Below are 25,551 nucleotides of genomic sequence, written 5' to 3'. Positions count from 1 at the left end.
TTCGCCTTATTTTCGCCGACGCGATCACAACTGTAAAAAACCGCTGCCGAAGTTCTCTCAACGTATATTAACTGTTAACAATTCAAAAGTGTCCAGTGTGTCTATTGTTATTAAAATACTATTTTTAACTGTGCGTGTGGAAACATATTTTATTGGAGAGCAATCTATAGGTGAGTGGCCTCTGTAACTCGAATGCAATCTGGTTTGATCCAGTGCAAGATCCCTTTTTTCCCAACTGCGCAATTGCAACAACAGCAACTCGCGCAGAGCTCTTTTGTTGCTTTTGGCTTGCGCTTTGTACTTCTTCGCTTTTCCCGTAACAAAGTGCAGATCGGTGTGTATGTACGCATTATATGTACATTGTGTGGTGCTAAGTCGTCCATATGATACATACATATATGAATTTAAATGTAATTTGAATGCCCTAGCGAAGTTGGAATTGCTGTCAGCGACTATCTAAATTTCTTTAATATGCATATATATACTCACCTCCAAGTACTTGTATATACATATGTTTGTATTTAATGCTTTAGTTGTGGCGAAGTGAAATACAGATGTACATAATCAATTTTGATTTGATCACTTAAAATGGGATTCAATTCCTGTTAGTCCAACATTTATATATAACCACAATATATGTACATACATATATAAACATACATACATATTTCGTTTCACAAAATTGTGCAAAACGCAACTGTTATATTTTCCAACATCCTGTACATTGACTTTAGCAAAGTACGTACATATATATGTGTGTACATGTATGTATATGTATGTACTCGGCTTTGCAGTTACACAGAGAATATTTTTATTGTTAAAATTAATTAACCTTATCAGTTAAAGGTCTTATAGAGCGTTATTTTAGTTTAAACCGTTTATACCTTAAAAATAAGGTCGGTTAATTTCGAGTTTAACCTAAGAACTTCGTTTGAGCATTACACTATTTATTTGTATTTTTAGGTTTTGTAACAATTTTCTTTTTACGCTTTATTTGCAGAGCATTAGTTATTGTGATAACCCAACTATTTTCTGTAACCTTTTTAATTTAAAATTTGAAAATGGTGAACAACACTGTTGATACAGAAGGTAAGATTTGCACAAGCTTTATTTATTTATTTGTTTAGGAATATGTTTCAATTTGTTTTAGTCAGTAGTATTGTTTTAATGTACTTACTATACGACTTAAACAACTTTTTCAATAGCATTTACTGTTGATTATTACTAATATCAAATTATTTGTCATATTCGAAAAAAATGATTTCATTATTCTTTGCTGCACTTGAATCATTTTGTGGCGAACTCGGTTTTTAACTCAACTGATTGGGGACTAGTTGTATTCAGTGCAGGAAGCTTGATATTGATTTTCTTTTGCAGGTTTTCAGAACCGTCTCGTTGTCTTATTTAGTTCAAATAGCAAATAACGTTGCAAAGTACAGATGCCGAAGTTGTTAGTGAGTTTTCAGCCGGGGCAATGCTGAGACTAAGACATGTTCCGGTGCCACATGACAGGAATACATAATGATTAGGAGAAGTCGGGAGGTGGAAGAGGGTCTACTACAACTCGCAACTTGCACACCATGTTTGCACGTTCCTTCACGGCATTTGTGTTTCTGGTCGAACTTTGCGGACATTCTAGTTAAAGCCAATCTCAGTTTGTTAAATTCCTTTTTGAAACATACATAACAAACTCATTTTTGTTAATTGTTTAAGTTTTTCTTAAGCTTTTGAAGTAGTCACGCCTTAAATATGTATTATAAAGTGAGCTACCAGCGCTCTTTAAGCGGAATTCATTTGCCTAATCCAGAATAAAATTCATTTAAATGGAGGATACGCTTTCGTTTATCGTTCTCCACGTCCTGATTTCTGATGATGATGACGGCTCTGGCGGAAATGGAGCCCGGAATCATTAACCGCATATTTAGCGGTGGCATTTGTGTATTATGGCTCTGTAATTACCAACAGCTCTCCCCTTGTGTGGCCAGGAGGTGCGGCACTTGGTCCTTTCGCTTTGCGACATTTGCCAATAAATTCATAACTGATTTATTGCCGTTGGCCGAGTTTCGCAGACTAAATATTTTGACTTCACTTTGTGCTTGTATGTTTGTTATTTCCATCAATTGCATTAATTATTGATTGACAGTCGTAAAGTGAATCAAAATATAAGGACAGTTATATGATTTAAAAACCAATAAATGCCGTCAAGTGATATTGGATAGTGTGAAGTGGAGTGCTTAGGGAACTATTTCTCTAATTGCAACTGCCACATAAAGCGATTACGCAGCAAATGCACGGTTAGCCACACAACTTCGAAGTCCTTGCTCAATACAGGGCGATTTACTCCGGAAAAAAGGTTAATAATGGAACAAATCGTGGCAGCAAACTTTGCCTGCACTCGCAGTGCAACTCTTACGCAGGAGACCTACATAAAGGCCGTTAATAAATGTCAGTTGTTTTGCCACACTCACAGCAAAAGGGGTGCAGTATGGGGAAAATCGTTATCATTATATACAATTTTGTAGGGAGAATATAGTGCGGCAGGCCGGGCGGGAAAAAGGCAGAGAAAGAGGCATACAATGTGCGCAAACACTTTTCGCAAAAGTTTATTGAACCGGAAGTTGAGTGGCGGCGGTTCCGCCTGTGAAATGCGGCAACAATGCAGCGCATCCAGGACAAGGAGGAACCACTCCGGCCAGAGTTTCTGTCCCAAGGCTCCGGTCATGTGTCTGCTGCATGTCTGTTTGTACCGCAAGCGCGGATCAGGATTTTGCCATGTTAAGTTTCGGTTTTTTCCTCCTCTGTAAATCATATTTTTCTCGAATTTCAAAGTCCAAAATGGAAGGCGATGAGGCTGTGCCTTAAGGTTATTTTTTTTTTCCACCCAGATTTCGCTTACCAATTCTGGCATTACTTATTCATATGACGACGGAGGGGGACGGAGTCTGTGTCTGCGATTTTGGGGAGTGGAACTTCCTCGGTTGTCACCAGAAGGCCTCGTTTATTGCTTGCTTCTCGTTGTCCTTCACTTCGAGGAGAAGATGTCCTGAGGCCACGTAATTGTTGTTTAAGTGATGCAAATGACAGCTGAAAGCACAGAAGTTTGAATGGGGGGATGGAGTTTGGTAAGTTCATAATATACAACAAAAAATTAGGCACGTACCCCTGTAAAGTTTATTAGAAATTTGGTGGGAAGTTTGTAGCCCAGATCTAAGGGAATTTTATTTCCCTCTTTATCTGTAACATTTAAGAACGCAGAGCGTTTCAGTTCAACAATGTATGTATGTCCTGCAGCCATAAAAATGCGTATAACATAAAATTGAGAAACGAGCACTCACGGCATCCTTAAAATCCTTTCGTAATTACTCGGCCACCAAACACCTTTATACTCGTTTTTATACCCAGCAGACGATGTCTAGACTGAACAGGAGCTACCTGCAGGATAATACTGTTTCTTAAAGCCGGAAACGTCGTTACTATTTAACGAAATATTTTATTGGAGAAATGTAAAAGCTTTGCTACCATAAATGTGGAACATAGTCTGTAAATAGGTCGTTAATAAGGGGCGTAAATACTTAATTGACTAGATCGACTCCACCGTTAATGCCAATCAAGAAGCGTTGAAAGTGTCTCATTTTCCCCTGCACAAACACAATTTTATTCTATAGAGAGTAGCTTTTGGTCCTGGAAGACCCATGGGGCATTGAATTTAATTTGTGAACTCGATTTCGTCTCTGCATTTCATTTCCTACCCACTCCGAAAGTTCAAAAGGCCATGCTACAAGTGGCTTAGGGGAAAGCGACAGGAGCCGACTGCCATTTGGGGTTGAAGGTGAATTGAAGCTGAATTGAAGCTGAATTGAGCACCACCTCGACTCACTTTCCTTTATCCTTTTTTTTGCTCGCTCCTTAACTTACGTGTGCAAATGTATTAATAATGATGTGTGTGCATCACGCACGTTGCAGGACGAACACCGCGTAAAGCGTCACGTGTGCGATGGGAATTGCTTGGAGGATTGGTGGGCATATGGTGGTCATTACGATGGGGAACTGGTGGTTGAGTTCTCAGTGCTGTCCGTTCGCAATTTAAATTCGAATGGATTTTGCACTAGGAAAAACCAGGAAAGACACCCGAAATGCTATTTTCTAAACTCATAATCTTAAAACATAAGATTGCAAAAGTCCATAAGTTTAAATACATATTTCGACTAGTGTATAGTTTGTATTGTGATAACATTGTTTTAGTGTTTTAGGGAGCTGCTTCCTGTCGTTTTTGGGGCTTCTGTTGCAACATGTTGGTGGAACACAACACACTTACAGGTGATTCCACCCCTAAACGCCAACCAAACATCCCCCAAAAAAAAATTACACACAAGTTCAGCGGCAAAAGGAAACTAGAAAACGTTATTCAAGTAATATTTAATGCGTCTTGCGAAGGAATAGCAAATTGGGACTACAAACCAATGGGATTTATGTGCGATCAATACTCTGAGGAAGTGATTAGAAACAAGAATGAATGAAGCTGAGGAGAGCTTCGAATCATCACTCTTTTAATAACTTTGCAAAGAGGCGCCACCTATTGGATGATATTTTTGATCATGTTTTTGGAGGCCCAAATTCATTAGCGATGTGTTCTCTAGAGGTTTTTCCGGTATACAGACAGACAGATATCATCACCCTCGACACTGGTCTTTAAAGTGCTGCAATTGCCAGACGGACGACGTTGATGGGTAGCACGTAAATTTCTCCAGTGACATAAACAGAAATTTTCCAGCATCCGTACACCAACATGGCTTACACACACTGGCACTAGGAGGGAAAGAGAGAGGGAGTGGTGTGTGTGGATAAATTCTGTTGCCCTTTCTACCCATAAAAAGTTATGTGCACATACAAGACTGACTTTAAACAATATACACGGCGGCTTAAAACGGGGCTGCGCCTCGCAATTTCCACAGCAGATAGGCGTTAAAAATATATAAAAAATAAAAATAAAATATGTACCTGGGAGTGCGCAACAGGAAAGTCGAGGGACGCGGCAGGATATAAAACATATTTGACGCAGTGTGGCTTCTGCCCAGGAATTTGATTTGCTCAGCATCCTCGACGTTAAGCTGTTGCGCCTTAAATCGCCAGCAAATTTATTCGACCTGCTTAAGGTGGAGCACAAAAAGGGATAACCCTTCTGGACTCTGAACCCAGATCCCCAGCGTATTGCCCTTGCAAATACCACTTGCACAACGCCCTTTGTGCACATTAAAAAGGGCAGAACATACAATGGGGGAAACGTTTGATTTTCAAGTGTTGCGCTTGTCATTGTGGGCAACAAAACGTTTTAACATTATTAAAAAGGGAGAATCGAAGATGACTGCGGCAGATAGACTTTTTAGCTTAGTACGTTTAAGGTGAAATATACCAAAAATCATTATACTTATTAACTTTTTCAAACATTTGATGAACCTACATATATTCAGTGTTAAAGCGATTTTGCAGTTTTCTTAATAAACAGAGTAATGGGTACATGTTAGTCGACTAAAGCGCTTTGTCTTGTTTAAGCTAGAACCCAGAGCTTGGACTTTCTAGTCTAATGGCCAATTTATGTCCACATATGCGTGCTAGAACCAAATTATGTCTTTTCTTTTGGGCCTCTATCGATGCAAATAAAAATGGTGGGTGGTATGGTCATAGATACATCATCGTCTTCGTTGCGATTAAATTGATTTAAACAGTGATTTAAATATTTTCATCATTTCCGCAACTTCTTAGATTTAAAGGGACTGACTTCATTACTGAAGCTTTGAAATGCGTATAATCGTTGCCATCGTCTGGGTCTACAGCTCCTCAAGTGGTTTTCTTTGCATTCACGCCGATTTTACTTGTTCAGGCTTAGGCCTTTTATATTGGGGGTGTGGGATTGTCAACGACGTCCTGAAAAATCAGCAGCCATTGAATCCAAAAGAGTGTGAAATCAACAATCTGGATGCCGTAGTAAGTAAGTATGCATTCTTGGGACTTGCAGCAAGGAGTTTTTTGAGATGCAGAAGGGAAAATCAATAGCTAGCGACGGGAAAAACAGAGTTTGCAGTGGCTGCCACTGCCACACCCAATATCGAATTACTCTATTACCAATAGAGCCCCATGCACCCAAAACCCCCCACAAACACAAAAGGAAATGCCAATGGCCAATGCCGCAGTAGCCGTCTTAAAGCGAACCGAACTTCCGCAAGATATTTTATCCTTTTGATCTCTTCATTATCGGACGCCACAGCTGGTGTTGCCTTACGCGATTCATACCCTCGATAAACTGGCAATAGTGTCCTACAACGTCGTCCTTACTGGAACTCCTCGTCCCTACGAGCATGTCAAGTAGCATACATTGGCTGCATTGTCTGATACCGGCAATTTGGGTTTGCAGTTACAGCCGGAACAGACGCTCGTTTTGAACTTGAATCCATAAAATACACTGGCAAAAATTAATGCGAAAATGGTTTCTTAAAAAAGAGAAAGATGTTTCTTTAATTTGTATCTTTCATTTAGATTTTGATATCCATTAATTTCCTTGAAGTAAATAGATGTTTCATAGAGTGTTCGTTTGCAACATGGAAATAGGATAGTCGAGGACCTCGATTAACAGATACCCATTACGCACCTTGTACATTCTAAAGCTCTGTATCTGTGCTCTATTTTGTTGTTCTTAGTCAGTGAATAAAATTAGTGAATAAAATAATTAAAAGCACTTTGTAATGTAGAAGCATCTAAGATCTAAGACAAACATCCGCAGTGACTAATGAAGTTCTGATCCAACAAAAAGCTCTCTCAAGCTAAAGCAAATAAAACGCAACTGCCAGATTACCTACTCTGGCAAAAAGGCTCGAAGTTGGCAATCAAATATAAAGTGGTGAAATGTTGTGATATACATATGCTATATGCTATATGGCATATACTATGTGGTGCCAGTATGGTTTGCTGAGCAACTTGTACCTATAATGTGCCCTAAACATGCAATTGAACTTCAACCGCCGCTGCTCAGCTGTTCAGTTTGCACTACCTGTCGCCTACAAGAGGGGGAAATCGATTGGGGGAGGCTAGTTGCACTACTGCTGGGGGTTGAAGGGGGTTGTATTCGGCAACGACAGTCCACGACGAGACTACTAAAACGACGACGACGGCGACAGTTGTTATTACAAACATTTTAGTTGCGCCTTTTCGGGTACTGAAGGCGCCGAGGGGTGTCCACGTGGGTGGGGATGGATGGAGGGCACGAGCGGGGAGAGAGGGTGTCCCTGTGAGTCATGCATTGGGGCAATATCAAAATAAGTCGTCAGCAGACAGCGAATCTATACAAAAATTTGTGTGTTTACTTAGAGGAAAAAAAAAGTAGGAGAGATTAGCATGCTCCCCCGCAAGCAGTGATTCAAATATATTTTTACTATGAATATAGTAAAATTTGTATTAAAATTTGTTGAACCTTGTTAAAAAAGCTTTATGTTTAATTTATTTTACTATTTCTTCGTTTCAAGTGCGATTTTTGTACTGTCTTTTATGATCGTTTAAAGGGTAATCTTTAACTTATCAACTTTAAATGCATAATTAGTTTATGCATTTTCAAAACGAGTCATTAAAAAAAATATATTTCCGTCCATCTATTTATTTTGTGTGTATATATTTTTTTGTGTTAATTTGACCTATAGATAAATTAAAATTTGAATTAAATTTACATGTAAATTCTAAGTCTAAGATATAATCGCCATTCATACGGACGTACAAACGGACAAAGAGATGGAGGAACGGACAGGGCGAGATCCTTATATTTCAAAACTCATCTGGTTTACATTTAACTTTTCCTGCCTTGCGTTTAAACATATTTATAAAACATGACTGGTCAACAAAAGAATTTAAAGAAAACGCATATTTGTTATGTCAAGAAAGAAAACCACGGACAGAGCTCTTCCCCTTGCACTCTTCCCCTGATCCACAATTGTGATTCATCGGTCTTTTGCAGCGTGGTGAGTTCTGCTGGCGCCGTTCTGCCATTTAACTTGCGGCTCAATGTCCTTGTCAGCCTCATCGTGTCCTGGCTGACCGCCTCTGACGGCTAAACCAGCTATGGAAATAAAACAAAATGTTGACCTCAATTTAACATGCAATTTACACATTTAATTTGGAATTTAAAGAAATACAATGATTTTTATTAAACATGCTAAGTTTAAAACATATTTTGATTAACCAACTCTGCTTTTGTTCAATTGTTTGGCGAATATCTAACAATTTAAATATATAATAAAGTGTAAAATTATGGATCAAATTAACTCCAAAATTAATGTTCTTCTAAATGTATAGTTTTTGCCCATAGTTACGAATTTGTCTCATCTCCAGTTTTGCATTTGAGTCATCGCTGTTTTATTTATTGTTTCTAGACAGTTTTCCTCTTCGAACTTCCTCTACCCGCCTTCCCCAAAAATAACGTCGCCCTCTCATTTTTACTTTTGTAGTGCGGCTAATTGAATTTTATGTTTTTTTCGATTTCCGAACTTAGTTTATACGTGAATTTTAGCCATTCACAAATAATTAAGATAAATGATTTAGTGTAAAAAATTCGAATACTTATTAGCTTACTTTCAATATTTTCCAACAGTTTTTCGGAGTTGAAAATTAAAATATCAAGTTTTCTTATAATAGTTTTACTTCAATTATTTCTTGATTTTGTGAGGTAACCGCCAAACTAATATAAATATTACAAAATCTTCAATAAAATCTTTAACGAACATTAAATTTTTTTTAGAAGATATTAGTATTTTGTAAGATTTTCAAGTGTGTTTGATGGTTCCGCTGGTGTAGGTGCATATCTGTTTGGTTTGGGTTAAGGTTCCAGTGGTTCGGTATACAAGAAGCAGCCGGTTTTCCGAATGCATTTATGCGGCTCAGCGCGCCCTCTTCCGCTCTCCCAATCGATAGCTCTCAGTGCAAACTGCTGCTGCTCCGCTTTTCGCCACTGCGCAGGCTTGGAATTTCGAAAACGACGCTATCGAAATTTCGAATTTCAAAACCCAGTCCTGTAAGTCAGGCGATCCAATATCTTATTTTCCCAGAGGAGCACTATGTCCACGTAGTTTTTGAGTTGTGTTCAAATATTTGGCAGTGCCAAGTGCATTTTCAGATGCACCACCACAAACATTCGAAGCTTCACCACTCTCTCGTTCTCCTGGCCGCTCTGCGCTCTCTTTGCGCTTGTGAGTGCTTGGGGGTGCTCTTGCCACAACCCCCACCAGCCCCCTCCTCCCCCTTCCCCCAAGGCTGGTGTGTCCTGTGCCTGTGTCCTTTTGTGTGTGCACTGTCCTTGCCTTCCGTCGACGACGACGACGGCAACGACGCCGACGCCAAAACTCCGAATCCGAATCCAATTTCGACGCCACGCTGGCGCCAGCAAAAAGTGGTCGTCAGTCGTTCGCCTGCTGCTGAAAAATTAACTTCGGCATAATTTAGTTGGTCTTTGTCTTTCGCTGTGCTCGTTACGAATCGTCGCCACCTTCTCTCGTTTTCACAGGACTCACAGGATTTAGGGCCGTGGCAACAATAACAATAATAAAAAAAAAAGGCACAACGTCGCGCAATCAAATACAAATTTTGTAGCATACTTTTCAGCTACTGCTACTGCTGCAATACGCATTAATCGAATCGAATCGAATCAATCAAGTTTACTTCAGCTTAGCAGCAAGTGGTTGCTCTTCCTCTTGCAAGCAAACAAAAATAGAAAAGCAAAAAATCGAATTCAATTCGCGGTGCAACAAATTGATTTTTTGAGCTGGCGAGAAAAGCGAACCCGTCCGCGATATAAACCATATATATAAAATACACCAGCAACAAACAGACCGACCACACACATATCCCAGCAATCTACACTACCACTACACTTTAGTTGTGCGAAAGAAACCAGATCCCACGATGCTGATTGGATTAGTACGCGACTCGGTGATGCAGTGCTTCTGCCACACGTGCCGAGCACCTGGAATTCTGCCAGCGGGTAAGGATCAAGGATGGAGCTGCGCACTCGAGTCCTGGTAACCGTTTGACCGAGTGCTTTTGATCATCTGCTGTCCGAACAAGTCTGTCCGTAAAATCCACAAAAGGCCAGGCCCCCAAAAAATAGGCAATATGTGTGTACATCAATCTGCATGTCGGTGTGGATGCACTGCGAGAAGTAAACTAGACCTAAAGTCGAAAACATTCCTTAATTTATTTCTAGATAATAGGATTACAATGGTGTTTTACTATTTTTCTTTCATTCCTTAATTTATTTCAAGATAATAGGATTACATTGCTGTTTTCCAATTTTTCTTTTCTGTTCCTTAATTTATGAACTAATTTGGCATTGGATTTGCTACTACGCCAGAGATCTTTTGATAACCAGTTGTGTAATATACGAGGCGGTAGAAAAATCTTGCTGTAGCATGGGCAAATGGCACGGAAACGGAATATAGTATGTAAAAAGCCCAAGGAAGGGGTAAGGCAACAAGGAGTTTTCCTTTTCTACATCGCTTGAGGCGCCACTCAGCCGGCAACGGTGAGTCACCGAAGCGTCGGCTGGTGGAGCTGGCTTTCAATTTAGGCAACACACATTGGCAGCCAGGACCCATTTCACTGCATTTAAGTCGAGATTGCACACTTTGTTCGGTTATGTGCTGATTTATGCATGTTTATATTTATTTTTATTCTATTGGAATATTAAAACGCAGTAATCACCGCAAACAATGGCAAACACTCACACATATTAGGCAAAGTGATTGCGCAATATTCACACGGACCAACGAACACAAGGGAAATGACGACAAAGGACGGCGTATATTGATTTATTGACAGCGCCGGGTCGGCTCTTATATATAAAAAAAAAGAAAAAACAATGAAAATGGCCATGTATAGAGCAGCAAAGTCTGACGACATGCGAAATTGCCTATTTCGATGGGGAATGGGCTTGGAATGGGGCACCGCCTTATAGAGAAGGACCTCTGAGGTGCTGGCCACAATGCATAACTTCTGGCTGTCATTGTAGACGTGACGATTGAGATGTTAACTTTATGAGCTGGATTCATTTGATATTGAACGATGTGCCATTTAAGAGGCGATGTACACATAATTGACATTTGCAAGTAATGGGATCTATAATAAACGTGTGTATTGATTGTTTCAAAAGGGATTATCTGGTTATAAATTCATAAATTAGATTTAACTACCAGATTGTAAGCCAAATCATAAGAATTGTGTTTATGGAGCATCATCTCCTCTATGCTTTTCGAACCTAATCCATCACAATGCAACATCAAGGCAGCTTTCATTAGAGAAATGAATAATCCGACAAGCAATTAGATAAATTACAGTCGGCTGACACGCAAAGCCAGCCAGAAGTTGCATTAATAACATTTAGGGCTTTTCAGTTTATTGAAACAGCTGCACAGATTCTTCCTTTGGGGCATAAATCAGTTAAGACAATATTGCACCACACAAAGACGAAGAGCCAACGGTCATGCACATAATTTGAGGTCGGTTAGGAAATTAATTTGGTTAAGTCACATTCAAATCTGCTCGACAGGTTGAAGCGAGCAACAGGATGATGCATTTTGAAATGCATTGCACAGCAGGGGAATTCGAACGTGCATCTCATTAACGAAATGTCCTTGTGGCAACCAGATGCAAAACTGAGGTACAGACAGACGACTACCAACATTTAGGCTAAATAAGCATATTTAAGCAGATTAGGACACGTTTGTAAGTCCGCATGAGCAACAAAAGCACTCAGAAATTTTCCAATGACTGCTGTGGTTTTGGTTATAATATCTACAGATCTTTATAGTAACTTTATCTTTAAAAGAACTTTAAACAGCAATTAATTATTTTCCTTCTACTTCCCTGAGTCTATAGTTCTAACTGACTTTAGGTAATTAAATCACGTACAGTAGTGTGGCTTCCATTAACTCGATTGTTGCCTTTACGCTTTAGTTTCCCTCACTCTTCCTAGCAGCTCATATAACTGAGTTTTTTGTTTCCGCATTTTACCCGAGGCTTAAAGAAACTTTTTAACTCGGTTTACGAGATATATATGTGTCTTATCACAACATGTTCAACTCTGACACGTACCAGCCGCATTTTTCCATATTATTCAAGCAGCAGGCTCCTGAGATCCTTTTGTGTCTCCCAGCCTCGTCCTTTGCATGCGGCTCACGTAACAGACGCATACATAACATTACTTAATTTTCATTTCTTTAGTTGGTTTTCCACGCTTTCCGTCTCAGCTGCTTCGCAAACGTCGCCAAGGAAGAACAAATTAATGAAGTTGCATATTTGGGCGAGTTTGTCCTTTCCTTGGTAGCATTCCAGTAGACGCCGATAAATTGGATCACGGTTTTGTTTTCCAATATCGTCAGCTTTAGTCGACACTTCAATACTAAGTAGCTCGACTATCAGATACTCAGTTGCTTAGACATTATGAACGACACCTTTGCAATTCTTTTTGGTACACAAGCACAAGAACTCAACATTTCTTTTTGCCTGTTAAAATTTGCAACTGCATATTTTCTGTTTGGTGGGTAAAGCTGTGTTTGCTGTGTTTGCTATGCAGAAAGGACACTCATCCCCATTAAACTCACGCCCACTTGGGCAGGACTCTCGTGGGCTGCTGTTGAATAATTCATGGTTGCATTCCCATTACGACCATCCATCCAACCCTTCTGCCGGCAATCAAACACTTCACCAATGACACTGACATTCGCACATTTTGCTCGTTTCTCCCCCGACACACGTTCGAAAATTGAAATTCGTCTCGAACTAGCTCTTTCTAAATTGCAAACTTAATACTTACTTATTTATTTATATATTAAAATCATTATACATCAAAGAAAGTGGTCGAGACTTCATAGGTCGGTTAATCGACTGCATATGCTAGAAAAAATAAACTATTGTCATTTTCATAAGTATTAGGGGTCAAACGGTTACCAAAAAGCATTTAATACGCTTATTACATTCTAATAAGTTTAAATATGTATTTTCTGAATCCAAAATGCGGCATTTAACTTTGGAACATGTAAATAGTGTCAAGAAGATCTGCGCCAATCAAGAAAAATAATAAGATTCGCTCCAAGCAGCCGCGTCTCAGCAAGAAAGTTAAATTTATTAGTAAGTATATAAATTTATTATAATAACAATAATGTCGAGTTTATGATTTTGTATAAATAAAACATCTTAATGCAACCTACACAATAAAATTGATATATGAAATTATTTAATAGGCCTGAGTGCAAATGCATTGAAATTTATTTTAAACCCATCCAAGTGATGGATTGAGCACTTATGTAAATTATGTTAAATTATGTTCTTATGTTAAATTTATTGTCCAGCTATGCGTGGAGCAGATAAAGTGCAACTACTGCAAAAAATGTGAAATGAATATGTGAATATACATACATACATACATATATATATAAATATGTGGAATTGCAAACCATATATGGTTTTTTATAAAAACTCAATTTCAGAAAGCAAACCGCATAATTCAAGAGGCGGAAAATGGGTGAAAACGGGACGGGACATGCGCTGATAGTAAAACGCAGTGAAAATGACATCCACAAATGTCTCGAGCGGAGTGGGGAAAAGCGGCGGGAAATGAGAGCTGCATGGGATTGGAGGAGATTTGACCTCAAAATGGGCGACATGGGAAATCCGTGTGAAGTGGAAAAGGGTGCAGCTGGGGCATTGAGGACAAATGGTTATCTCGTTCCGTTTTCTACGTTCGTTGAAAATATTTTACTGCAACGTTCCACAATTTATGAATTGCATAAGAATAAAGTGAACAGGATGGTTACTATTTCCTCTCGATGTGCTTTTATGAAACCCACTGAGTCGGTACTCCAAATCGCCCTATCTGTGTGCTCTTAGCCACATTCCAATGTGAATGTTCAGGTCCCAAAGGGAAGCAGAAATATTCAAATAGAGGCAGAAGCAAAACTTGCTTGACATCTGCTGTCATGGATTTATGCCTATTCTATGTGTGGCTGGCAAATACTTTCATTGCTGTCCTCAGAAGAGACAACCGTGGTCCTCTCCCTCAAAATTGTTATTTATGCGTTACTGACGCTGTGTGCCTTGCTAAAATGCGGAATGGTAGGCAATACGCTCATAAAACTGCAACAAAAAACTACATTTTGGTGGTGTGATGAATGCAAGCCTACAGAATTCACCTTAACAATTCCATTTCAAAGTGTGTAAATATTTGTTGAGTGCTATGTTTTAAAATATTTACCTGCAACTAAACTTTAGTATCAATTGTGTGAAATCAATACAGAGTATAAATCAATAAAATACCAAAAGGATTCTCAAGTTTCTTCAATCAAAGAATCGCATTTAATTAGATTAAAGTTCGTCATGGAAAGTTCTTCCAATTGCGGCGCCACATTGACGACTGTTTTTGGTATCTGGTTCCGCAGGTTCGGTTTTAATTACCGCCGGCCATCCAGCACAACCACGCACACTAGTATACTAGTATATGTCGGCATATCCGGCGTGGCAGAAGGACTCTTACCACACCTGCATGTTGGCGACTAATAAAGTAAACGACCACCGGCCATAAAGCAATCTTGGCAAACAATACACCATCGACATCGCCATCGTCACGGGAGTTGAGCCGCCACAACCACAAGGGCAAAAACTACGATGGCGACCAACTAATTTAAACGCTCATAAAACCAAACTACGAGACACGTACTATATATGGCGACTTAGTGGAAAAAATTGGATGCCCCTGTTCTGAGTCATGGTTAAGTGGGAATGGTATTTGTGGCATACAGCATCGTGTTGTCATTAAAGATGAAAGTTAATGCAAGGGAACTTTAATTGTTCAGCTTGCTAACACAAATATGATGCAGACTGACTCCGAATCCTTCTTATTACTAAAAGGATAGGTTACTAAATGGTTATCAGATAGTCGATTCACATTTTTCCTTTAAATGCTCTCCGTTTTATTCAACAAAGCAATACTTTTTAAGTACCAGCTGCGAAAGCACAACCAGTAATTGTAAAAGCAACAGATGTTCGCAACAATTACCTGTAATTCCGCGTTTTCCATGCTGAGTTCCCCCTTCGTCTCTAAATCCGGCGACGCCTTTCGTGGAAATTAGGCTTTCATTGTTCGGACCCAAGTGAATGCCTTCAATGCAAACACTATTTACTCTTGTTTTAACGACTCTTGTGCATCTCGGTATTGTAGTAGTTTTCACTGCTTATGCTTCCCGTTTTTCGGAGGGAACAATGGCTACTTAGACGGGGCTTTTATGTCGTTTCCTTCATTAAGCGCACATAAGTATGCTTAAGTTTTTCCTCTTTCGGATTGCCTTTACTCTCTCGCTGTTTTTCCCCACACACACACACATATGCACATCTGAGATGAGACGAATAAGTGTTGGTGGTGTTCCCTGTTTTGATCAAAATGAATTTAGCCACCAGAGTTTCTTTGAACTTATCAAAGGGAATCATATTTAGAAAATAGCCGGAAATGTTGCTACCCCAACTTGAAATCGTTTTACATTAAAATGCGTTGTCATATAGAGCACCTACCACTTGACTCATACCAACAGGACCCTTCATTCGCGCTGTCAGTGCAAAGAAAGCCAAGAAGAAGCACAGAAAATAGAGGAAAAGTGTACATAGGGCTGGGAAAACTATCGGAAAATCAATAGTGCAATAGCCTTTTCCAAACACATTCCTATTTATATACACAGGTGAAGGAAAGGTGGTAGTTGTATAGCCATTTAGCCGCATTTCCAAGGTGATAAACTGCAGTGGCCAACAAATGTGTTTTTTTGTTGCCCGACTTTTTATTATTTTTTTCTTTTGCGAATAAACACGTCACTGCGTCTTTTTTAGTTGCTGAAGAAGGCGAATATATGTATGTATAGGATGTAGACATAACTACAGATTACATAGGTCTCTTTACATAATGCAAAAACTTTGGAGTGGGTGCAGTTAGTTGCCTTTTTTGTTTTCCTGTCTTGGGTGCTCCTGGCCAACACTTTAAACCCCAGGGAACCACGAACAGGGATCCTAAAACAGCACGTGCAGCGGCTTACCTCGGTACATGCCACAAAAAGGACCTGCCACATGCGATAGTGTGAAACATAAAGTTTTAAAAATTCGTAGATTTTGTTTGTTTCAACTTTTAAACTACAAAAAATAATCATCAAATTCGGTCTTCCAAACTTATAGTTTCAGCATTAACTTGTGTCCTCTGTTTGGCTTGGCAAGTTGCACTTTTTGCCAGACTTCAATATAAAAATTGTCTTTTGGTCATGGTAGCGACATTTGAGGCAATCAATGTCAGCGAGTCTGCCTAAAAGTCACGTGCCACAGACGAAAAACCAAGGGGCAACATTGTAGCACGTTGTCGAACTTACATGGTATACCCTTTCAAGCTATAAAGCACATTTTTTTAAGCCGTATCTAAAATGCTTATTAAGAAAATTATATTATATTTCATCTTATCTTATTCGTGTCTTATGGATTTACCTTGCATTTTAATAGCTTCTTTTTTAGCTGAATGCATTCCTCTGATTATATTTTATGCATATGTTGTACTACTCCCTAAACTCAACTTTAATTCAAACTCTAGTTGTTGGGAATTAAAACTTTTCAGTTATCTTCCGCCTAACATGGAAACATAATTCCAAAGTTTCGATCTCTTGGTGCTGCAGCAGCAATAGCAGAACTCGAACTCGAATAAAATTTCTGTAAATACCGCATGCCTGCATCGCATATCCATTTTGGCTGACTCATCAGCTGGTCCTCGCGGCGATGTCGTCGTGCTCAGCTGGCAACCGAAAGCAATTAGGGCCCCTCCAATGGACTGTGCTCCATCGGTGGGTGCCGGCGGAGGAGCAAGGGCTCCAGGGGTCCACTTGGCAGTCGTCTGTCGCCGGAAAGTAGCAACAGCAACAGCAACAGCAATATGTGTACATCGTTGGTAGCGACAGCCGCCGTTTGTTTTTCGGATTTTTGGCTTTTTAGCTTTGCAGCGCAGGCCGAAAACTATGCTACACGACTCAAATAAAACTGCAAATCCTGCAGGCCATGCCCAAAGTGAGTGTGTGTGTGTGTGTGTGCGAGTGTAGCCAACATTTTTATGTCGCTGTGGTCCGTTGCCGGCTTCATCACACTTTTAGTCACTCCCTTCAGTTGGCCAACGAATATCTGAGCGACAACAGCTTTTGCAGAGGAACACAAAAAATTAGTTTTTTATAAAATTCTATTCGTCGTCTCGTGTATCCGTGTGCACTTTGCAATGGTGGCCATTAATTTGCATTTGAATAGTAAGTAAAATTGTTGGGTTGCTGTGGAGCACACATACACCTATTTTACAAAATTTCCTTAATTTGAAACCTTGCACATCCAGCTCAATGGAAACATAAACGTTTGTATAAAAACGAAAATATATGTAACTGCTTGACTTTAACTGTGTTGACTAAATTGGAAAATGGGCGAAAACTCCTTACTCAAGCAATTCTGCTGACTCATGCGAACAATTTAATTAAATGCAAATTAAAATGCTTTTAGGGATATTAAGAAAAGGCGACGACACAAAGTTCTCAAGGGCCTGTGAAATATTCGTCCTCTTAGTTTTAAGCACATTTTCCATTTTCATTGCTCCGAATTTTCAGGCTGCCATAATTATTAAAGTGTTTTTTCATTTTGCCATTACACTGAAAACATCAAGAGTTTTTATAATCCTTCAGCTTTGGGCTCAACAATTTTTGCTTTCAGTGGTTTGTAAGTAAAATTTCTGATTTAACTATTTTGTCAAGCGATCAAAAGTATGAACACAACATTTATGGAAAATTGTTTTTTCGGCGGGGCGACATAGTTGATGTAAATTCAATGTTACCATCCCATGTCCATAATTTCTATTGAAATGGGCCTACATTTTTAATTAAAACCGTGAAATGTCAACGGCTCTTTTTACTAAATTAATTTTGAAGAAGGGTAAACTACATAAAGTAGCAAATACACGTAGGTGCTTTCTCCTTCGCGTAATTTGCAAAAATGTAATTGAGGCCAACATTGCGTGGCATGGTATGTTTGTTTGTGGATGCATTTTACGCTGCTTTTCATTATTATAATGATGCTTATTATTTTAATGAAAGCTTTTAGTTTCACCTAAAGAGGTGGAATGCCTGCGTGGAGTGGAACGGAAATTCATAATCAAAATATGGCCGTCTACAGTCCCCGACATACAAAATGCATTACTTCACAAACAGTAATGACTCAGTAAGTTTACTATATGCCTTCTTGGCAACCACGTACAATGAATAAAAAACGAATGCGAATGTGCTATCCAAGTTGTTTCAACTTTGAGAACCCATTACTCTACTCCTTTTTTAAAGAAGTGGGAACATATGTTAAAGCTCAAGCAAATTTGTGATGATGTACTTATTTTAGCTACCTAAAAATACAAATATGCACATTAAATGTAGAATTTCAATTATATGCACATTGAAAGTCGAATTTAAATTGAATAAAAGGGTTAAGGAAACGAAACTGTGATCAAAATCACGGTACTTTGATGACTTATCGTAGCTTTGTGAATTTTTTTACATGATATTGTGGCGCATAAACCAACAGATTCTTACAAACATATAGCTACAAATCGGAGAAAAAATAGGGTTTTTGCTATAGCTACTTAATTGTGCGCCTTAATATTGCACATATCACTACTTTAAGTAATTTAGAAGGCCACACAACTATCTTCAGGAAAAGAAACTACTCGTCGTGCACATGTTCCCTTATTATCGTGATTTTCACGACTTTTGGGAGAATCGAGTTGGCAGCGCCTTTGGGAGTTTAGCTTTCAATCTAATTCTCCAGCTACATGTTCGACAGTAGGTCAGTCAAATAATTGTTCTTGGCGAGTAAAGGCGTTTTGTTTAAAGTCTGAGGTTTATTGTGAGCACAGTAAGTTGTTGAAACGAAAGAAGCAAAGGCAAGACCGCTTACTTTTTTCAATTCTAAATAGGCTACTCGAATATCATAAACATATTAAGGCAACTTCTGCGTTTTTTGTTCGCCAACGTTTCACTGCGCCAAATTGTTTATCGAAGAGCTTAATAATCCCGAAGTCCGCTTTCCATCGCCGTAATCTCCTCAAGCACCATGGCTGATCTTATGCGCTATCCGCCGGAGCGCCACTATGGCTTCCGCTGCCGGAACTGCTCGAAATCCGAGTTCCTGGGCCGCCGCTACAGCTGCTGGTTCTGCGCGGACTATCATGTGTGCGGCGAATGCTACGATGCCAACCGGCTGCCGGAGGCGCCTCAGCATCTGTACTACCATCCGCTGAGCGTGTACTATACCTACGCCGAGTACCAGTTGTACTTCGGCGGCGAGCCATTCTACGGCGACCACAAAGTGGCCCAGAGCTACAAGTGCGCCCTGTGCGATGAGCGCGGCCTGTCCACCGCCAACCTGTACAAGCACCTGCTGCAGTCGCATCGCACCCACCGCGACCACAAGGCCTACCTGACATTGGTCAATGCCATCTATCTGGCGGACAGCACCATGGGGCAATCCCTGTTGCAGGCTTCCGGCCCAACGCCCTCGGTTCGAGCACCGAATTCAGCAAGCGCTCGTGCGCCACCAGGTGGCAATAGTTCGCGAAACGAACAGCGACCCCAGCAGCTCTTTGAGGCCGCCTTCAACCTGGCCATGATGGTTTTGCAGCTGGACACTATGGATTCCACAGCCAGCGACTTTCCCGATCGCTGCCATGAGATACTGCAGCAGTCGGAAGCTCTGCTTGTCCAGCACAGCAACTCCAGATTGCCGGACATTGAGGCAATTGAGTCGTACGTTCGCGTCATCGAAGATCAGGTGGTGGCTAGCATGGCCGATCGTCGGCGTCGTCTCGGCGGCTCATCCGGATCTCATCGGCCGGTCCGCTTCGGTGCAATCGGTTCTGCTTCCAATGCAGCACCAGCTATTGGGATGCGTGCTGCCACGCCCGTTTTGGTTGACCGGCAGACGGCAATGCCACGCAGACAGACGACTAGGCGTACTGGAGAGCCCCTCGGGATGGTCCTTCAATCGGCGGTGGCTGCGGCTTCAGGCAGCGGTAAGGCGGGATCTGTGGTAGCCAAGCACAGGCAGGTTTCGACGCAAGTGAAGACGCAAGGATGTCAGGCAACCAAGAAGATTCCCGCAGTCATTGTTTCGCCCCTCAAGGATAAGCGCTTTCTGTGCGCGAAATTACTGGGGGATGAAAAGGCAAAGGGCCAAAAGTGGGAAACCAACTCGCTTAAAGCCAGTTTTATCGAGGCCATATTCTGCTCCATGCTGGCGGACGAAGAGCTAATCCGGCTGCCCAGTGGTCTGCCCTGGCCAGTGAATTTCTTGACGGTCACACAAGGGATGTCCAATGCAGTGGAGCCGTCAGGCAATTTAAAACCAAATGGCGAAGTACTGCTGTACCCCGTCAAACCCGTGGAGTTGATGGAAAAATTCTACAGGGGTTTCGCTAACTACAAAACTTGGATGGGTAACCAGAACGTCCCAGCGGAAATGACAGCCGATAGGAGGGCAATTGAAGGGTCTGTCGAGGGCAGCAGCTCGCCTGATTTGAACGATATTCCCTATGCTGATTCCGGCTCGGATGATTTGGAAAGTGGTAATAGTAATCAGTCTGTGAATGAAGCGGTCGATGCTTCTGGTGCACCAGAGGAAAAGGCCAGCGAATTGCCTGTCGAAGAAAATGATGAGGATTTAGACGGATTGGAGGAGGAAGAGGAGAGCTGCGAGGATGAAAACGGTGACGAGGGCGAGGAAGCTTCGGGTTCCGAATTCTCAGAGTCGGCTGTCATGGCCGGCGGCCTTATAGACATGGTCATGCAGGAGGAATAGAAAGACATCCAGGCATCACTTGTAGAAAATATGTCTCGGTATTTTCATAATTGCAAATGTTGAATTTTAGAATAAACCATATGACCATATTTGTATGGTTTTCTTTTGGTTTTCGCTGGCTGATGAAGGCCCGCTAACAAACTCGTATGTGCACATCTAGTAGGCAGCGCTTTTTCCATTTTATTCCGGGCTAGACCTGATTCTATTTGTTATTGAAAACCATTTCTCCGACATCCGAGTACTGAGCTAAACAAAATATAAATAAAGCAATACAAATTCCGATAAAGCCAGTTACGACGCCAAATTGCACATCGATCAGTCGACATCTGAGATATAGTATCATTTGAAATGGGTGCCAATTTCTCCGCAATGGCCACCAAGTGTGTGGGATGTGAGCCAACTCGCCCTGACTTCGATCAGCGCTACGATAGCAGTGAGTGCGGATCAAAGGTCGTGTACTGCGGCAACTGTTCTGATGAGGGCCGGCATCACCCCACGCTAACGCACACGGACGACCAATCCATTAAGGTCATCTACCATCGGTCCATTCTTGACAAGTTCATCAACGGTGAGGAGCTGCTAACCGGCGGCGATGTTTCAAAGAGCTACAACTGCGCCTTCTGTGGCAGGAAGGATTTCAGCGCCGAGGAACTGCAGTTGCACCTGTCTGAGATGCACTTGAACCACGCGGATGGCGCAGCGTTGGTGGGTATGCTGGAGAAGATGAGGAAGGAAGACATAGAGAACAGAACTGGTGAGGAATGGCACCATGCTAAACCACACATGCTTTGGGTAAACAATCTCTACGCACTCATTGTGATGGCTTGAAAGCTTGTGTCGCCATTGACACATTGACACGCCATAATGATAGCGAAATATGTGCCAACAATGATATGGATACATATAAAAGGTGGACACCACTGGCGGCTGCCGTGGCAACATCATTAGTTATCGTTATCCCTCTTGTCCCTATTCATCTCCAAGGAAACTATATATATATATACTTTCATTTTGACAAATCATTTTCCACTTCATTATATGTCCTCTCGTTGTCCAGCATCCCAGTTGATGGATCTCGTTCTTGTTTGTTCGTTTGTATGTGAATTTTCCTACAAATTGAGATAAAAGATAGTCAGAATATCAGAGAAGATGCATCACTAAATCCTTATTCTGTCTAGCGTTTGGTAATAACCTACTGTTTAAAAGAACAATATTTAAGTTAAGTTTTTAAGGGAGGAAGTGTAAAGATGACGTCATGTTGTTTTTATGGGGGGGAAAGCCAAGTGGAGGGTTGAACGAGGTTCACCCTTAACCACAACTATTCGATGCACCCCAAGTGCAAAAATATTGAATTACTCTAAGTCTCCCTTTGCCTTTTTGCCGTCCACAGCCACAGAGATTCGCTGCCAGGAGAAGTCCCGCGGGGGACTGAGCTATGAGGTCATCCTGGCCGAGCCGGCACCCAATGTGGCCGTTCCAAAACGACCGGTCACCCCCGGCAAGAACGTTAGCGTGGAGGAGATTGAGCAGAAACTTAAGGCGGCCGAGGAACGCCGTATTGTAAGTATATTAAGACTTAAAGCTGGACACAATGAAATTTTAATACAAAAAATTTGTGTTTTCCAGTCTCTAGAAGCCAAGAAGATGGCTGACATCTCCAACAAGCTGGCCAAGGTCGAGGAGGCGACTCGCAAGAAGGATGAGATCACCAATGAGTTCATTACTCAGACCAAGGAGCAGCTGGAGTCGAAAATGGAGCTGCACGTGGAGAAGCGAGAGGCCATCATCAGTGACATGAAGGAGAAGCTAAAGGTTACCTGTTGCATCCCTTAAATAAATGCCTAACTAACTATCTATTTCACATTCAACGAAAGATTCATGCCCAGGAGATCGAGAAGACGCGTGAGACTCTGGAGCAGCAGAAGGCCAACGAGCAGAAGGCCATCGAAGAGAAATTGAAGATTGCCCAGTCTCTTCGTGATGAGAATATCAAGAAAATGTTGGATCGCCTAAAGGAGCATGTGAGTGTGTGAAGACAGTAGCATGGCCAAAAGTTTTTATTAATCCTAGTTTAGCATAGTACCATGATTTAATGTATATATGTTAATAATTATTTCAAATTACGTTACTTAGCTTTAGTCTAAAGAAATACTCTATACATTACTTACATTCATTGCTGGAATATGAAATTGAAATGGCACATCATTTTAACTGGACTACAAAAATGTAGATTCGTCTTATGGATTTACATACCATTTATTTAGTCATTGAGTGTACAAACTATGAATAAGTTATCATGCGTTCATATAATTTTGGTTTTTCATTTTTCTTATATCCTCTCATTTAGAACACAATCAAAATTGCCGAAATCAAATCGCAGAACGATCAATTGGAATGTCAAAAGCTCGAGGAGAAAGCGCGCATTTATGAGAACAAATTGTTCGCCGCCGAGCAGAATCGCGAAAAGGAATTGCAAAAAAAAATTGAAAAAGTTCAAAAACTCGTACGTTCCCCCAGTAAAAGCGACCATTTGCCTTATTGTTTGAGTAGCACTTGGCAGTAGTTGCACCTCCCATCGCAAACGTATACTAATCCTTGGCTGTTTTCCTTTGCTCTTGCAGGAACGTCGTGCCGAGCTGGTGCGCCAAAACAAGGCACAGGCCCAGGATTTGGATGGTCAGCAGAGCCCCATTGCCTCATCCGGCTAAGTAGGCCGATCTTGGATCGTGAGCTGTGCTCACCCACTGCAAACAAAAGGCGACTACAAAAAGAACAGCAACACTGCATAATACACCAACACATATTTAAGCAAGAAAACCCTTAAAAATGAAACCGATTTCTCAAAATTTCCAAGTATTATGAAAGCAAACGAAGTGCAAGGAGGAGGGCAAAGTCTCAAGATACCGCTGAGCGAGTTGAGCCGTTTAAGAACAAAACATTTTCTCACAAGCTCTATAATGAAACACTTACACGAATAAGCTACGATAAAGCGAAAAGAAATGAATGCTTACGGCAAATTAATACAAAAAACAATTAGTAAAGGAAATCTACATTTAAACTTAAAAGCCCAGACACAAAAGTCTATGCAAGTTGAATGCCAGTCATTTAACATTTAAAATTGAAAATTCTTTTAAACGTTCACGTTCATTTCAGTTGAAAGTTTAAAACTTTTTTTACCCTGAGTTTCAAAAATGTTATTAGTTTTGGATACAATATTTTCAAAGAGTTAGTCTTAAATGTTCAAGTTTTTTTTTTATTAAATTGCTGTGGCATCGACTGAGGTATTCTCAAAATAATAATAGCACGCTGTATTTGCATCTATGAAAGGCTTTCGCGAGTAAAAATTTAAAAAATGTTTTTAATTAAGTTAATGTATACTTTAGTGTTAATTTTTATTTACTAACTTGCAACAACAAGATACATATACTTGCTGAATATAGTTTTACACTAACAAATAATTTGTTTTTATAAGTTTCGCATTTTCTATCTATAAAATAAATGTCTAACAGAAAAAAATACATAAAAAATGCTTATACAATTCAATAAAATCAAATACCATGTAAAACACACGAAACGCATTTTTGTTTTATTTACATACAACACGAACACTAAACAAGCTGATATAGACATTAATATAAATGAAAAGATACTAACATATAAGCATACATTAATGTGTGTAATATTATATGGAAATGCATATTTTGTCTAACGTCGGGTTATTTTTAGAAATGGGTTTAAGAAGAGTGAATGTGTGGGGGGTTATAATAAAAAAAAGTATTTAGGGCAAACCAAATGGAATATTTAGGAAAATTTTTTCCAAAACCTGCGAGTTATTTTTAATTTTGCACCAAAGGGCGCTTTAAAGATTAGCTTAAATTTAAATCTTATATCGTTATATATGTATCGTGTACTCGTGTAAAACTATGGCTTCTACAAATGAATATCAATAACATAAACCTCTTAATAACAACAACGTGCATTGGCAAAGCAACTTACACGCACAGGACACCAAATTACCCAGACACGAAAACTTTCAAGCATACTCAAGAAACAAATAAACAAACAAAATATAAACGTAAAGCATCAATACAATTGATACAAACGCTTTGATATTTACTCAATTTATGATATATTAATGTCTAATCCAATGCAATAATCAGCCGAAACATTTTTGAGTATTGAATGGAAAAGGGTTACATTTTTGAACGATTGCTTAAAAACTCACTTTCTAGGTTCACGCGTAATTTAAGTTCATATAAGCCACAAATAACTGACCATATGCGAGCAAAATACTTATAACAATTGTATAATAAAAGTGCATAAAACAAATAAATGAAATATTTATAATTGGTGTATGCTGTTTTTTTCCAAATTAACAACTTCCTCTTTTCTGGTTTGATATTCCCACAACTTTTAATTTTTAAATGTCGAAATTAGCAAGGTAGAATATAATGGATTGCTTCTAAATTGCTTATACTTAAGTATAAAATTAGCGACACCTAAAATGTTTTACTTTAAAGAATTCAAAATTGTTAAGAAACGAATGGAAATGGAACGACGGGTGGGATCTCGGCTAGGAGCTCAATAGTCAAGTTTCAAACCAGTTTAGCACTGGACAACATAAAAAGGTTT

The 25,551-nt window shown here is 40.0% G+C and overlaps 2 protein-coding genes across 7 annotated transcripts; both read left to right on the top strand.

The window, feature by feature from the left end:
• The first annotated feature begins 5 nt into the window (after positions 1 to 5).
• Positions 6 to 25,266, top strand: LOC6527128 (stathmin). Of its 6 annotated transcripts, none has more exons than XM_015197704.3 (7): positions 6 to 170; positions 1,001 to 1,089; positions 22,310 to 22,479; positions 22,546 to 22,731; positions 22,794 to 22,940; positions 23,267 to 23,422; positions 23,541 to 25,266. In XM_015197704.3, the coding sequence occupies exons 2-7, from the start codon at positions 1,062 to 1,064 to the stop codon at positions 23,625 to 23,627; spliced, it is 774 nt and encodes a 257-aa protein (XP_015053190.1). In that variant the 5' UTR covers positions 6 to 170; positions 1,001 to 1,061; the 3' UTR covers positions 23,628 to 25,266. The 6 variants fall into 6 exon arrangements, with proteins under 6 accessions (XP_015053190.1, XP_002088222.1, XP_015053188.1 ...); XM_002088186.4 differs by lacking the exons at positions 6 to 170; positions 1,001 to 1,089 and adding exons at positions 9,442 to 10,015; positions 13,075 to 13,158; XM_015197702.3 differs by lacking the exons at positions 6 to 170; positions 1,001 to 1,089; positions 23,267 to 23,422 and adding exons at positions 9,444 to 10,015; positions 13,075 to 13,158.
• On the top strand, positions 17,350 to 21,008 carry LOC26534493. The gene is made up of 2 exons (XM_015199027.2): positions 17,350 to 18,978; positions 19,040 to 21,008. Exon 2 carries the CDS (start codon positions 19,177 to 19,179, stop codon positions 20,917 to 20,919), a length of 1,743 nt encoding a protein of 580 aa, XP_015054513.1. The 5' UTR covers positions 17,350 to 18,978; positions 19,040 to 19,176; the 3' UTR covers positions 20,920 to 21,008.
• Positions 25,267 to 25,551: the final 285 nt, after the last annotated feature.

This window comes from Drosophila yakuba, chromosome 2L, assembly GCF_016746365.2.
Source record: "Drosophila yakuba strain Tai18E2 chromosome 2L, Prin_Dyak_Tai18E2_2.1, whole genome shotgun sequence".
NCBI classification, from domain to species: Eukaryota; Metazoa; Arthropoda; class Insecta; order Diptera; family Drosophilidae; genus Drosophila; species Drosophila yakuba.
Note: the sequence above shows the minus strand (reverse complement) of the source record. Positions and strands in the feature narration are given on the sequence as shown.